Genomic DNA, 14028 nt, shown 5'->3' on the forward strand with positions numbered 1-14028 from the left:
AGAATTAAGTGCCCGGCTAACTTTCCAATTACGCCCAAGAACTACTGGGACTTTCTTCGGTAGCGGCTGGTACGGGAGCGCTAGAGGCCCGAGCCGCCGCTGGAGGCAGCCGAGGCTGGGGGCGGGGCATACCTCAGACCTCGTGCCTCCGCTCCAGGCAGCCAGCGAAAGCGGTAGCCGGCACTGGCGGCTCTGCGCAGGCGCGTAACGTCACCCCGACGCGGAACCTTCGGTCTCGGTGCGCCGCGCTCCGCGGGGCCATAGAGAAGCGCCCCGCCGGAAGCGGATGTGGGCCGCGGGGGAGTGAGGAGAGCAGCTGTCTTCTACTACTGAGTCGGGATGGAGCATGTGACGGAAGGCGCCTGGGAGACGCTGCCTGTGCCGCTACACCCGGGGGTGCTGGCGGCTCTGCGCGAGCTCGACTTCCCCCGCATGACGCCCGTGCAGGTCGGTGGGCCGGGAGCCATGGGGGGAAGGGGAGCCGCCCCCGTCCGGGATGCCCCTGCACGGAGCCTCGGGCGGCGTCGAGCGGGAGCCCCGGGAAGGGTCTCCGGCCTCCTTCCCGCGCCCCGCGGCTCTGCTAATCCCGAGTCTGGGCTCGGTGGGCTGTCCGGGGACTCCAGCCGCTGTCAGTGACTGGCCCGGGCTGTGGAGCCTTCTCACGGAAGGCTGCGAGGGGCTGTAGGACGAGGTGATGATGCCACTTTCCACCCCGGGCCTCAGTTTCCTCATCTGTCGAATCCGGCCTTCGGACTCGTGTAAAGTGCCTTTGACAGAGTTATAGCAAACCCGAAAGTGTGAAGAGCGGGACCGGGAAGCTGAGAGGGGGCGGGGCAGACGTCTGTGTCCGGCCCGGACGATTAACGCCTTTGGGCAGAGTGGGCAGAGCGTCCCGGGCCTGCGGTTTGTGCCAGAGAAGAGAGCTGGCAGCCTCGCCTCTTCTAGAGCCGCCCCAGGAGGAGGGAGGGCCCGCGGCAGCGTAGGAGCCCCCCACGGCCTGGCCTTCGCCACTGACCTCGGTGGGTCAGCTCTCTTCCCGGGTGGGACGAGGTGATCCCCAAATCTGCCTTCTCATCCTCTGAGGTTCCGAGTGTTTAAATAGTTCTTCTTTTTCCTCTAGTCTGCAACCATACCGCTCTTTATGAAAAACAAAGATGTGGCTGCAGAAGCTGTGAGTACTCTCCGAAGTCTTTACTCAGGCTTTTTTTTTTTTTTTTTTTACAATAGAGAAAAGACCTTTGACTAAAGAACCCCAAATTTCTTTGTTCTCTATATAGGTCACAGGGAGCGGCAAAACACTGGCTTTTGTCATTCCTATCCTGCAAATTCTGCTGAGGAGGGAAGAGAAGTTAAAAAAAATGCAGGTAAAATGATACTTGCATCATTGGTCACCATCAGTTCTTAGCTTGGATTGTAATCGCTGCTGAAGGTGTGTTGTGTCCTCACATAGCCCTGGGCTTGGTTCTTCTGGAACACACTTGCTGCATTATTTTGTGCTGTCATCTGGGTGCATGTGACCTGGATCCCTCTTCTGGACTGTGAACCAATGTGTAGGAACTAGATCTTGGGTGAATTTTGATTTCTCTCCAATAGCCAACATTGTGTTCAGTAAACACTGAGGCTCAGTTAATCACATTGAATTAAATTATATTGAATGTTGGAAGCCTATAATAAATGGAACGATTTGAGTCCTAGCAGCCACTTGAAGCAGTGATATATATGATTCTTGTGAGTTTCCCCCTTATTGTGGTTTCCTTCAGCATGAATTTTGACAGATGTGTGGGAAGACTTGATACTGAGCGCTGGGAGTGTAGTCAACAACTATATAGGAAGACCTGCCTCTAAAATAAGTGATCCAAGCTTTGGCCTTCACCTCACAGGATAGTTGTGAGGATGGGATGGGGTAACATGCCTCAAAAACTTTTTCTTCAAAATGCTGGACATGCCAGTTATTATTAATTCCATATTGTTCACTCTGTGAAGTCAAAGATTTTTTCCTGCTGTGTAGGTTGGAGCTATCATCATCACACCCACGAGAGAGCTCGCCATCCAGATCAGTGAAGTGCTGCTACATTTTTCTAAGCACTTCCCACAATTTAGGTACCTTGCATTTACACTATTAATTAAAAACAAATTTCTATTTTGCCTGTTTTTTCTGAGTCTTTTTTCTTTTTTTAGCCAGATTCTGTTAATTGGGGGTAGGAACCCAGGAGAAGATGTTGAGAGGTTCAAAGAACAAGGGTGAGTTGGCTTTATTTATCCCTTTCACTTCATATTCTTGTACATAGGAAGAACTGCTGTCTCATTTGATGCAGGATACCTCCCTCCTCCCTCTCCTGGGGCCCAGCTTGCTTCTTCCTTGTATTTTCTCCCTCTTAGTAATTTTATCCCTAGAACAATTTTCCCTTTTAAATTTATATTTTGCCACCTTTCTATAAAGCCCTGAAGATGAGTCCTTTTACAGAATAATATTGGCAAAAGGGGGGGAGACTTTATTCCTCTTCCTACTTTCTCTCCCTTCACTGTCCCTCTAGAGCTCAACAGGTTTGAGGTACAGATTTATACTGTTGACTTGCTTTATTTGTTAACAAATCATAGACTGGATATTATTATTTTTGCTGAGGGTTACACAGCCAGGAAGTATTGTGCCTGAGACAAGATTTGAACTCAGGTTCTTCTAACTTCAAGGCTGGTGCTCTATCTACTATACCAACTAGTTGCCCCAATTGGGTATTGTTTTTTTTAACTGGGCTTAGATGAATATTTGAGCATGTAAGTTTCCTTGGATTTTTGATCATACTGATGAATGCTGCAAAGTCAAGGGAGACGCCATTTCTTTTTCTTTCCTAAGTGGAAACATCATAGTTGCCACTCCAGGCCGCTTGGAGGACATGTTCAGGAGAAAGGCTGAAGGTTTGGATTTGGCAAATTGTGTGAAGTCCCTTGATGTCCTAGTATTGGACGAAGCAGACCGCCTTTTGGACATGGGGTTTGAAGCCAGGTACTTTGCACCAGAACTACTCTGAATTAATCTTCATTTTTTTTCTCTTGATTTTTGACTAAGTTCTCTATTGTCATTTTAAAATGACATCAGGATTAAGATTGTTGGGACTGCTTGATGCTTTGTATCTTCCTGTGAAATTTTGGTTTCAACTTTTTCTTTGTCTCTTTGGATTGAATTTTTAAAATCTTTCTAAAAGCCTCTGCTACTCTTTGAGAAGCATTACTGCTTCAGTGTTCTCAGGATGCTGACTTTTTGGTCTCTATTCCCAGTATAAACACCATTCTGGAATTTTTGCCAAAGCAGAGGAGAACAGGCCTCTTCTCTGCCACTCAGACTCAAGAGGTTGAGAACCTGGTGAGAGCTGGCCTTCGGAATCCTGTCCGGATTTCAGTGAAAGAAAAGGGGGTGGCAGCCACCAACACCCAGAAGACCCCCAGTCGTCTGGAGAACTACTACATGGTGAGGAGCTTTCCAGGCTTTGTAAAGGGACTCTTTGGCTTTTCTTAGAAAGATTCTTGGGATCAGGAGTGATGGATGAGACACGTTGTGGAATTGGCTTATTGTGCCTTGAAAATGAGACTTGTAGCTTGGTATCTGCACGCATCATTTAGATAGGAGAGCCTGATATTCTTTGCAGTACATGAGTTTTTTTGTTTTTTTGTTTTTTTGTTTTTTTTTTGACTCATTCAGCTATTACTCCTTTATTGGGTGCCTACTGAATAAAAGGCAATAATTAGCCCTCAGTGCCTGAGAGTCATTTCTGAACAAAGTCCTTGTTCTATCCCCACACATTCGGGGAGGGGGGGGGGGGAAGAATAAATACCTGGCTTATACGATCTCTCAAGGAAGCTTTGGGTGAAATGTCATATGCTTTGCTGAGCAAGATCAGTATTATTTTGAATATGGGTCTGGCTGTGGGGATAGCTAGGATTGACAGTTTCTTTTCTTATTAGTTTGTTTGATGGCTAGACAGTGGAACTAGATCGCTAGGTCAGAAAGATGCTTTTCCTTTCTGATAAAGGTTTAATTTAGATCCTGCAGCTCCCCCTGTTGGCTTTCTTTCGGAGACGCATGCTGATAGCTTTGCCAAGTATTTTCCAGTTATAGATTTCCCTGCCTGAAAAAGTTACCATTTTAGTGGAGGAGGGGGAATGTGATATGTGATATAGAATTTTAGATTCTCTTCCTTCCCTTCAACATCAGTGTTCCCTGTTCCTACCTATCTTCAAGGATTTGAAAGTCTGTTGTGTAAAGGGAGTAACATTTATTTTCTTTATGACATTTCTATGAGGCAAATGGATGCTTTTTGTCAAGAGGATCTTTCTCAAAATCAGAGCTGCCTAGAAGTAGGACGGGTGACTTCCAAAGATAGGGGTTTGGGTGGGTGGGTTAGGCTTTATCGGAAAGTGATTCCTTCTCAGGGATGAGGTAGCTGATGGCTCTCTGAGGCCCCTTTCTGGGTCAAGATCCTGTGATTTTATGATATACTATGAACAGGAACTTCACACTTTTTTGAGCATTTATTAAAAAGTTGGTGCAGTTATATCTGGAACTTGGAGGATGTATCTGAAGTCCATGATTCCTCTTTCCATGCTATGACTCTGCTTTAATTTCACTTTGACCAATAGTGGTGGTCTGAATTCTGTGCTTAAGTTACTAAGGAAGTAGCTGATTAACATTCCATCTGAAATATCCAGTGAGTGGGTGAATTAATTCCCTTAAAACCTGTATGGTGTAACTGAAAAACACAGTGGAGAAAATGTTCTAAGAATTAACTCACATTTGTATAGCCTTTCCTCACAATAGCCCTATGAGGTGCAGGGATTGTGATCCTTATTTTTTTATTTTTATTTTTTTAATTTAGAATTTTTTTTCCCACAGTATATATACATGAGTAATTTTTTTTTTATATATAATATTATCCCTTGTATCCATTTTTCCAAATTATCCCCCCCCCTCCCTCCATTCCCTCCCCCCGATGACAGGCAATCCCATACATTTTACATATGTTACAGTATAACCCAGATACAATATATGTGTGTAAATACCATTTTCTTGTTGCACATTAAGTATTAGATTCCGAAGGTATAAGTAACCTGGGTAGATAGACAGTAGTGCTAACAATTTACATTCACTTCCCAGTGTTCCTTCTCTGGGTGTAGTTATTTCTGTCCATCATTGATCAACTGGAAGTGAGTTGTGTGATCCTTATTTTACAGATAAGGAAATTGAGGCTCAGAGTTAAAAAAGGGCTCACCCATTGGTATCAGAGAATATTTGTCCTTTGATAAATCTGACTCCATGACTGGGGCTCTTTCTACTGAATTTTGTTTAAAGTTGTCCTTTTTAAAATTTTCACTTAATTTTAATTTCTTTCATTTTTCATATCATTTAGTTTTCATTCCTTTATTATTGTACAGGTCTGCAAAGCAGATGAGAAATTTAATCAACTTGTGCATTTTCTCCGAAATCATAAGGAGGAAAAACACCTGGTATTTTTCAGGTATGGCCCTTGGGTTCTCTTGGGATAGAGCATAATACAAACAGTGATCCAGCAAAAAAGTTTTGTAGGTACAGGAGATTCTCTCTATAATAGTATTGGCTGTAATTTCAAAATGGAAGTCAGGAACAAGTTTGTACAAGTTTGCCTTTATTCTCTTGACTGAAACACAGCTGTGGTTATGAAAGTTTATTATGTGTGCTTTGTGCATTGCTTTCTAGAAATGGAGAACAGCTGTTGTTTTAGGAGAATCTTATGGTTAATTAATTCTCTACAAGTAGGGTAAGGGCAGCTAGATGGTGCAGTGGAGTACAAGGTCTGAGTCAGGAAGACTCATCTTCATGAATTCAAATCCAACGTCAGACATTCCCCAGCTGTGTGACTCTGGGAAGTCACTCAATCCTGGCTGGTTCAGCTTCCTCATAAAATGAGCTAAAGAAAGAATGGCAAACCACTCCTACTGTTTTTGCCAAGAAAACCCCAAATGGGGTCATGAAAAGTCAGACTTCACATATAAACAACATAAAATTATTATAAACAATAACAAGAAAAAAGAGTTGTTTGGGTAGAGGAGGTGAGGTGATTAAAAAAAAAGTCAGTCTTGGAATCTGGCCTTTATGGTCGAGTAAGAACACCTAATTGGAAGACATTGATTTTAGTCTCTGGCTTTGCCTACATGTTGGCCCTTTGAGCTGAGGGGCAGTAAATAACATCTCAGGGCTTCAGTTTCCTCATAAGTAAAATGAGAATGTTAATACTGCTCTGTCTTAATATTATTGAGAAAATCACATGACAGAAATGTATGGGAAAGTGTTTTGAAAACTAAAATGTATGTACACATAAGGTATTAGTTTGATAATGGTGAGTTGACATTTTAGTTGAGGCAGCTTTCTATTTGGAGTTCAAGAACTTTTATTTGAAGACATTGCAATTCCCCTACAAATTTTAGCTACAGAGACCAGAACTTTAATGTTTTAACTCTTACAGAATACATTTGTCATCAAAGGACTTTAAATCTTTGGCCCAAGAGATCAGGTTCTGAAGATTGGTATTGGGAACTGTTTTGTATTTGCCACTCTCTCATCATTAAAAAGAGTCTTTTAATCTTTATATCATTCCTTTGTTATTTATTTTGAAAATTTTAAGTTTGAAAAGTAATAAGTGGGAGTAGGTTTATTTCTTGGTATTTTTCCCTGCCAATTTTATTTCAGATAAATGGGAGCACATATAATGTCATAATTTCAGGTGATTTCTTTTTTTCTTTTTTGTTTTGGTCCCTACAGTACCTGTGCCTGTGTGGAATATTATGGAAAGGCTCTCGAGGCCCTGGTTAAAAATGTAAAAATATTGTGCATTCATGGGAAGATGAAATATAAACGCAATAAGATATTCATGGAGTTTCGTAACCTGCAAAGGTAGGTTTGCTTACTGTAAGGCTTCACTCAATCCCAGAAACAGAAAAGATACAGAACTTAGAAGTTGGTCATGATGGAACAGGAATGCTGTGTTACAAGGTCATGTTCATCCTTGTGGATGGCTGGTCCCTCCAGCTGAATGTATTCTCACCGTGGCTGCCTATAGGGCCATTCTTACACATTGGCAGTTTGGACATTGAAAAATATTGTATATTTTGGGCCTGAAAATACTGCCACATATTGAATGATACTTTTTAATTTGAGGGAAAAAAATGTTGCTTCTTGTCTTTGAATGATTGTAAGAGCAGAGGTATTCTTTTTTTCCTCCTCACTTACTAAGTTGTATGATCAATAATTGTGTCTGGAATCCATGACGATTTTTTACAAGCATTGTTTAATGAGGTTTAATGCTTGTAGTCAGTTTCATGACAAATAGTAAGTGAGCAGTTGGGCTCAGTAATTGGTAAGAAAAGGACTTTCAGCATGCATGTTGCAAATCTACTCTGAAAAGGAATGAATACTATATTGTTCCCATTACTTATTTTCATATGGACCTTTTGTCCTTGATCCACATTTTCTGTGGGAGTTGGTTATTTTAACCAATTTTGTACTGTTGAAGCAATGGAATTTTGTCATATTCTTGAGATTTTTGGAGGAAAGGGCCCTCCCATCTCGAATATAGTGCCATATTCATTTGTATGACAGGCTATAAAGATACCTTCTGTTCAGTCAGGCTTCTCTTGGGATTAGGAAGTACATTTTTGCTATTCAGATTACTTTTGGTCCCATCTTAGACTCAGTTAATTCTGACAAATGTTTCTGTGACTCTGGGTTCTTTACACAGTTTCTTGTAGAATGAATACTCATTAAGTACTGTTTGGTGATAATGAAGTTAGTTTTTAAGTGTAATTAATACATCCCTTTTTTTCAATTTCACAGTGGTATTTTAGTGTGCACTGATGTGATGGCCCGGGGGATAGACATTCCTGAAGTAAATTGGGTTTTGCAGTATGACCCACCTAGCAATGCAAGGTACAACATCTTTCAGATAATGGCTGTGAAATCCTAGTATTTGGTGATAATGTTGCTTTTTAAAAAATTGGTGTTTATGCCATGAATGATGTAGTGGTTAGAAAGCTGACCTCAAATTATGGAAGCCCAACCCACTATCTGTGCACACTGACCTCACTTCTAAGAGCATTGCGAAGACCTCTATGGGTCCAGGAAGTTAGTTTATTGGGGAGTGTTCCCTTCATCACTTGCATTCACAATCTGGTCCCTGTCCCTGTTGCACATATATCCAGGATCTGTTAGTCTAGATAATTCCCATTGCTTGTGTTTTATTTTCATTCAAATTTTTTTTCCTTTTTGATTTGATTTTTCTTGTGTAGCAAGATAATTGTATAAAAATTTGTGCATATATTGGATTTAACATATTTTTGCCATGTTTAACATGATTACTTGCCATCTAGGGGAGGGGTGGGGGAAATTGGAACACAAGGTATTGTAAGGGCTAATGTGAATAATTACCCGTGCAGGTTTTGGAAATGAAAAACTTAAAAAAAAAAAAAAAAAGATAATTCCCAATGCTGATGCTTACTGCAGGCCATTTCTAACTTAGACTCTAAGCCAGCCCAGGTTTCCTCAGCTAATAAGTGTCAGGTAATTGATCCTAGGTCTTCCTGTCTCCAGGGCTGCAACCTCCTTTTCTCAGGCTATGTGGCCTCTATTACATACGGGAGCTAAATGTGGTCTGATCTATAGTTTTCCTTTTGACTCATGGGGAAAATGGCCTTTTAGTAGTGTTCCTTTTTGTTGTTAGTAACTTTCTCAGATTGGTGCACATGAAACATAGAGTCCAATGTTGCCAGCCCCCAGAAGGCTTGTTACAGATGTGTGAGGAGCCCTGTCTTCCCTTTTCACCCTTCTCTCTTACCCCCTTTTGTAACAAAGATAAAAAAAAAAAAAAAAAAAAAAAAAGAGATAAAAGTTGAAGCAAACCTTTTGAGAGATACAGCATGGGCTGGGTGTTGGCAATGCCCCTTCTTTCCCCCATGGTCCTTGTCTTTGGGACTGCGGCTGGCCCCTGCAGCCAGATAACCATCCCTTTCGATGCCCTTGGGTTCCTGGTCCTGCTTACTGGATCCTTCTTGTTTGTTCAGCGCTTTTGTGCATCGCTGTGGGCGCACAGCCCGGATCGGCCGGGCCGGCAGCGCCCTGGTATTCTTGCTTCCTATGGAAGAGTCCTACGTCAATTTCCTTTCCATCAACCAAAAGGTAAGTTGTCTTTTCTCTCCTCCACCCCTGAGTGGCAGGACAGACGAGGGGAGTGAGGGAGAGGGGTCAGGGTTGGGAGCCAAGGGCTCTGCTCACCAGAGGGCTGACTTTAGCCAAAGACTTGCTTAATTCTTCTGTCCTGAACTTATAATCTAGAGAAAGCAAAACATTCAAGAGATTATTGAGACTTCAGGTGATAGAATTGAGCACTGAACTTAGATCCAGAAGATTTAGATTCAAATTCTAATCCAGACCATGGTAGTTCCATCATCTCAGGCTTAGTTTCCTCATTTGTAAAACAAGGTAGGAGAACAGCGTGGCCTCAGAGGTCCCTCCATCTCTGAATCTCTGGTCTGGCCTCCACCGAGATTACATTCCTTCCTTTGGGAAAATAGGACCCATCCACCGATGACAGGTAGCTTCCGTCCAAAAAAGCAGAGCCCTGGGGGGGTTCTTGCTGTCTCGGGGGTCAGGCTTCCTGGAGTGGGAGGTGGTGGGCCATTTGGATGGGCTCTAAAGGGCAAACAGGGATTCAATAGGGAGGGAAAGAGTGGGCACAAGGGGACGTGCCAGGCAGAGGAGGAGCAGGAGCAAAGAAAGGCAAATGTGGGCAGCTCCGGATGGGTGTGGGAGTGTCAAGAACAGAGAATGTCCAGTGGGAGGAAGGCCATGAGGTCATAGAATGTCAGACCACCAGATACAGAGTATAAATATGAATTGTTTTTGGACAGGTCCTTTCCATGACTCTCATGTGTAATGGTGTATAATGGGGGGAGCCTTACTCCTGTCAGAAACATACAGACCTAGCTGACTAGCTGGGAAAAACTGGAAGAAGAATTGTTTTTTTTTAAATGATTATGCATATCTTTGTTTTGGGGAATTTTTTTTTTTTTTTTTTTTGAGGGGGAAAGTAGTAGGGAGAATGAAAAAATGCTTGTTAAATGAAAAATCTCAGAAAAAGAAAGGAATGGTTCTATGTACATTGAAAAAATAAAAATAAAAAAAAGGGGTTTCAACTGGAATGTCCTCTGTGGGGAAGGGATGCTTTATTGGGATGCTATTGGATTCAGGCTCAGTCCTGAAGGCTGTGATTTTGGCAGTGTCCCCTGCAGGAGATGAAACCGCAGAAAAACCCAGCTGACCTTCTCCCCCAGCTGAAGTCAATGGCTTTGGCAGACCGAGCAGTATTTGAAAAGGGGATGAAAGCTTTTGTGTCTTGTGTCCAAGCCTATGCAAAGCACGAATGCAATCTCATCTTCCGATTAAAAGGTGAACTTTTTGCCTTTTTATTTTTGCTCCCACCTCACACATGGACTCTTTTCCCAAATGTTGCTGTTGTGCTATGTTAGTACCCTCCATGTTGATACTTTTGGTGTTTCAAATAGAAATAGCCCACAGCAATAACAATAGTAATAATGACAATAGCATTTATTCATCACCTATGTTCCAGGCATTGTTCTAGGTTCCCTAGAACAATGCTATTATTATTTCATTTAATCCTCACAACAGTCCTGTGAGGTAAGTGTTGTTATTATCCCCATTTTCCAGCTGAGGAAACTGAAGCAGAGGTCAAATAACTTGTTAAAGGTCATATAATTGGTTAGTGTCTGAAACTGTAGTTGAAATTACATTTTTCTGATTCCAAGACCAGGACTTTAGCCACTGCTCCATCAATTTCCTCATGAAAAAAAAAAAGTCATTGTCAACTTGATTTCATCTGTAACTTGAAACTCAGATTTTAGTAGTTTATTTAAAGAAAAAAAAAAAGTATAAAATATTTTAATTTTTTCAAAAACATTAAAATCTTAGGTTTCCTTAAGAAATAAAGCTCTGTCAAGGCACAAGGTGTTCTTTCCCTCCCTGATTGTGACTAATGTTGCTTTTTATTTAGATCTAGATTTTGCTAGTCTTGCCCGAGGTTTTGCCTTATTACGGATGCCCAGGATGCCAGAGCTAAAAGGAAAACAGTTTCCAGATTTTGTGCCTGTTACTATTGATACAGACACTATTGCCTTTAAAGATAAAAACAGAGAGAAACAGAGACAGAAATTTCTAGAGCAACAAAGAAAAGAAAAAAAAGAAAATGAAGGGAGAAAGAAATTTATCAAGAACAAAGCCTGGTCAAAGCAGAAAGCCAAGAAGGAAAAGAAGAAAAAAATGACTGAAAAGAGAAAAAGAGAAGAGGTAGAGTATATAACTTTCTGTCAATTAAGTCAAATGTCAGTTCACCTTTGAATCCTTGAGCAAAATACAAAGTATGCTTGTGAACAATCTTAAAAATGGAGAAATCATTTGGACAGATATAGGCAAGGACTTTAAAACTCTTCCACTTTTTACATTTTGGTGACATTTCTGGTCATTGTAATTTTTGTAGTGAGCAAATTAATTATGTGATGACAGTTTTTGAGGGGTATGTACATATAATTTTAAAGCAGGAGTCATTGAGACCAATGCTAGTTTTAGAAGGTGGGTAAGGAAACATCTCAATAGAGATCATCTCAATCATCTCAATAGAGAAAAGGGGTAACTCCGGGGTGTTGGGGAACATTGCATCCACTTTGGTCTGGTCTGGGGTTTTAGGTGTGTATGGGTAATGGAAAATGGTTGTGCCATGACAAACAGTAAGTATCCACAAATCTTTAAAAAGTACATAGGCCATTTGCTTCTACCACACATTTGTTATGGCATTTAACTATTTAATAATCATTGGTTCCTTCTGCTTACAGGATTTTGACATTGAAGACGAGGACATGCAAGAGCTGCTCAATGATACAAGACTCTTGAAAAAGTTGAAAAAGGGCAAAATGAGTGAAGAAGAGTTTGAGAAGAGATTGTTGGCACATGGCAAAGACAAGACCCATCTGGAGCATTTGGCATCCTCGGATTTGGATGGTGATGACAGCTGACTCCCTGAGGGCCTTGTGCCCCTACACCAGTGGAGGCCACAGTCTAACAAGTTCTGAGAAGGTCATGGCGAAAGGTGGTGAGAGGAAAGGGTCTCTGTCTCAGGTGGAAATTTTGCATATTCTTTATGCCTGCCTGAAAGAGGCAAACATCTCATTTCTGCCTCCTCCTTTTCAGTCTGACTGAGGGGAACAAATAACATTTTTGCGTGTACATAAGAGTTGATATTTATTTTTAAAAGCCATTTTTCTATAGCTCTTTTGCAACTGGTTTTAAGAAATAAAGCTAATAAAACACTTGGTTGTCACTTATCACTGTTATAGTTTTTCTATAACTTTTAATGCTATGGATGTTGTCTCTGGATTTACTATGGATTTTGACTGTGGAGGAGGGGGGCCTACATGCAGTAATTTTATTTTGAAGGTGAATATTTGAAAAGTTGAAAAGCTGAATCACTTTTCCCAGGTATTTTCATTTAGAGAAACCACTTTATCTTGACTTCACTGGTTTCATATGCTATTTCTTTAATGTAGCAAGATTATATATTAACAAAGCTAAATCTTGCACAGTGAGCTTTGTGGCTTCTTATTGGAGTTTTATTTACTTGTAACATTAAAAGTTTGCAATTTTAGCCAAAATAACTTTCCTGAAAGTTTATACTTTAAACTTTGTTTAGCACAGGGATTCTTAACCTGAGGCCTGTGAATTTAAAAAAATATTTTAGATACAGCCATCTGGCATAGTGGATAGAGCACAGACTGACTTGGGAGGAGCTGAATTCAAATACTCAGACTTTTGATATTTATTAGCTGTATGATGTTGGGCAAACCACTTAATCCTGATTGACTCACACAAAATGATTTTGTTACTATTTTGCCAATTGATTTGCTTTGTACTGTTGTGTATTTTGTGCATTTCAAAACATCCTGAAAGGGAGGTCCTGACACAAAACACCTTAAAAATCCTTGATTTAGAGAAAATTTGTCTTTCTCAGTGATATTAGTCATTTTTATTGCTGAAGGCTTCTTTGATGAAAAAATGCTAGTGGTTCAGTAAAAAATTGTTTCTGCATGGAATCTAGTCTTTTTGCCCGAGTTCTTCACGCAGGGGCAGCCCTATGCCTGCCATCTGAAGTAAACTTGGCAACTGGAGTTTTTCCCACTGGAAGGCGGCCCCATCCACTGAAGTGGGCCTTTACCAGTCTAACATGGGCATGTATGTGGGAGACTAAAGGAGAGAGTTTGGCCAGCCTAAGCTTGAGTTTGGTTTTTATTTGGAGGCATTATTTATATAATATTTAATTTGTAATTTATATAATAGTACTTAGGGAGTAATAGTACTTAGGGAGGGCTTTTAGGTCTGTAGATTGTTTAAATCTGAACTTCACGACACCCCTGAGAGGTAGGTGCTATTTTACAAGCTTACCTATTCATCTTTAATGATTAATTTGTCTTTCTTTGGGAATTTCTTTTTCGTCCATTTTATAGTTTAAGAAACTGAGGTAGACAGGTTAAGTTGACTTGTAAAGGATCAACTAAAACTAAGGCTGAATTTGAACTCTGGTCTTCTGATTCTGGGTCTGGTTCCCACCCTCATTCCTACACAGAGTTCCTGAAATTGTCCTGGGGGCAGAGTCATGTTGAAAGGTTCAAGGGACTAAGCCAGTTTGGATATTTCCAATCTAGAAAGTGGTCTGGCTACAGATTCATGTTGCGTTTAATTTTCTGGCAGACTGGTGCCTGATTGCAGAGTAGATCATTAGAATTAATCAAATGAAATTGAAAGAGATACATATAAGGCACTTTGTAAAACTCAGAGCACTGTACAAATATTAGATGTTATTAACAGTTCTTATGTAGAAACGTCAAGTGCAATTTGGGTGAAAAGAAAAGTTTAATTTAGATAGGCCTTGAATGAGCAAAAATAGG

At 41.0% G+C, this 14028-nt stretch overlaps 1 protein-coding gene across 1 annotated transcript; it reads left to right on the top strand.

Moving 5' to 3' along the window:
* The first annotated feature begins 234 nt into the window (after window positions 1-234).
* On the top strand, window positions 235-12248 carry DDX55 (DEAD-box helicase 55). Its single transcript, XM_074299151.1, has 14 exons — window positions 235-447; window positions 1121-1171; window positions 1278-1364; window positions 2009-2100; window positions 2179-2241; window positions 2852-3001; window positions 3274-3463; window positions 5425-5507; window positions 6788-6919; window positions 7859-7951; window positions 9082-9196; window positions 10297-10465; window positions 11088-11380; window positions 11923-12248. Exons 1-14 carry the CDS (start codon window positions 340-342, stop codon window positions 12100-12102), a joined length of 1806 nt encoding a protein of 601 aa, XP_074155252.1. The 5' UTR covers window positions 235-339; the 3' UTR covers window positions 12103-12248.
* Window positions 12249-14028: the final 1780 nt, after the last annotated feature.

This window comes from Sminthopsis crassicaudata, chromosome 1 (assembly GCF_048593235.1).
Source record: "Sminthopsis crassicaudata isolate SCR6 chromosome 1, ASM4859323v1, whole genome shotgun sequence".
Taxonomy (NCBI): Eukaryota; Metazoa; Chordata; class Mammalia; order Dasyuromorphia; family Dasyuridae; genus Sminthopsis; species Sminthopsis crassicaudata.

Excerpts from the sequence above, each read along its gene's own strand:
- DDX55 (XM_074299151.1), top strand. The coding sequence starts at position 340 with ATGGAGCATGTGACGGAAGGCGCCTGGGAGACGCTGCCTGTGCCGCTA. Across the intron at positions 3,464-5,424 it reads GTCTGGAGAACTACTACATG|GTCTGCAAAGCAGATGAGAA; the intron begins GTGAGGAGCTTT and ends ATTATTGTACAG. Across the intron at positions 11,381-11,922 it reads AAAAGAGAAAAAGAGAAGAG|GATTTTGACATTGAAGACGA; the intron begins GTAGAGTATATA and ends TTCTGCTTACAG.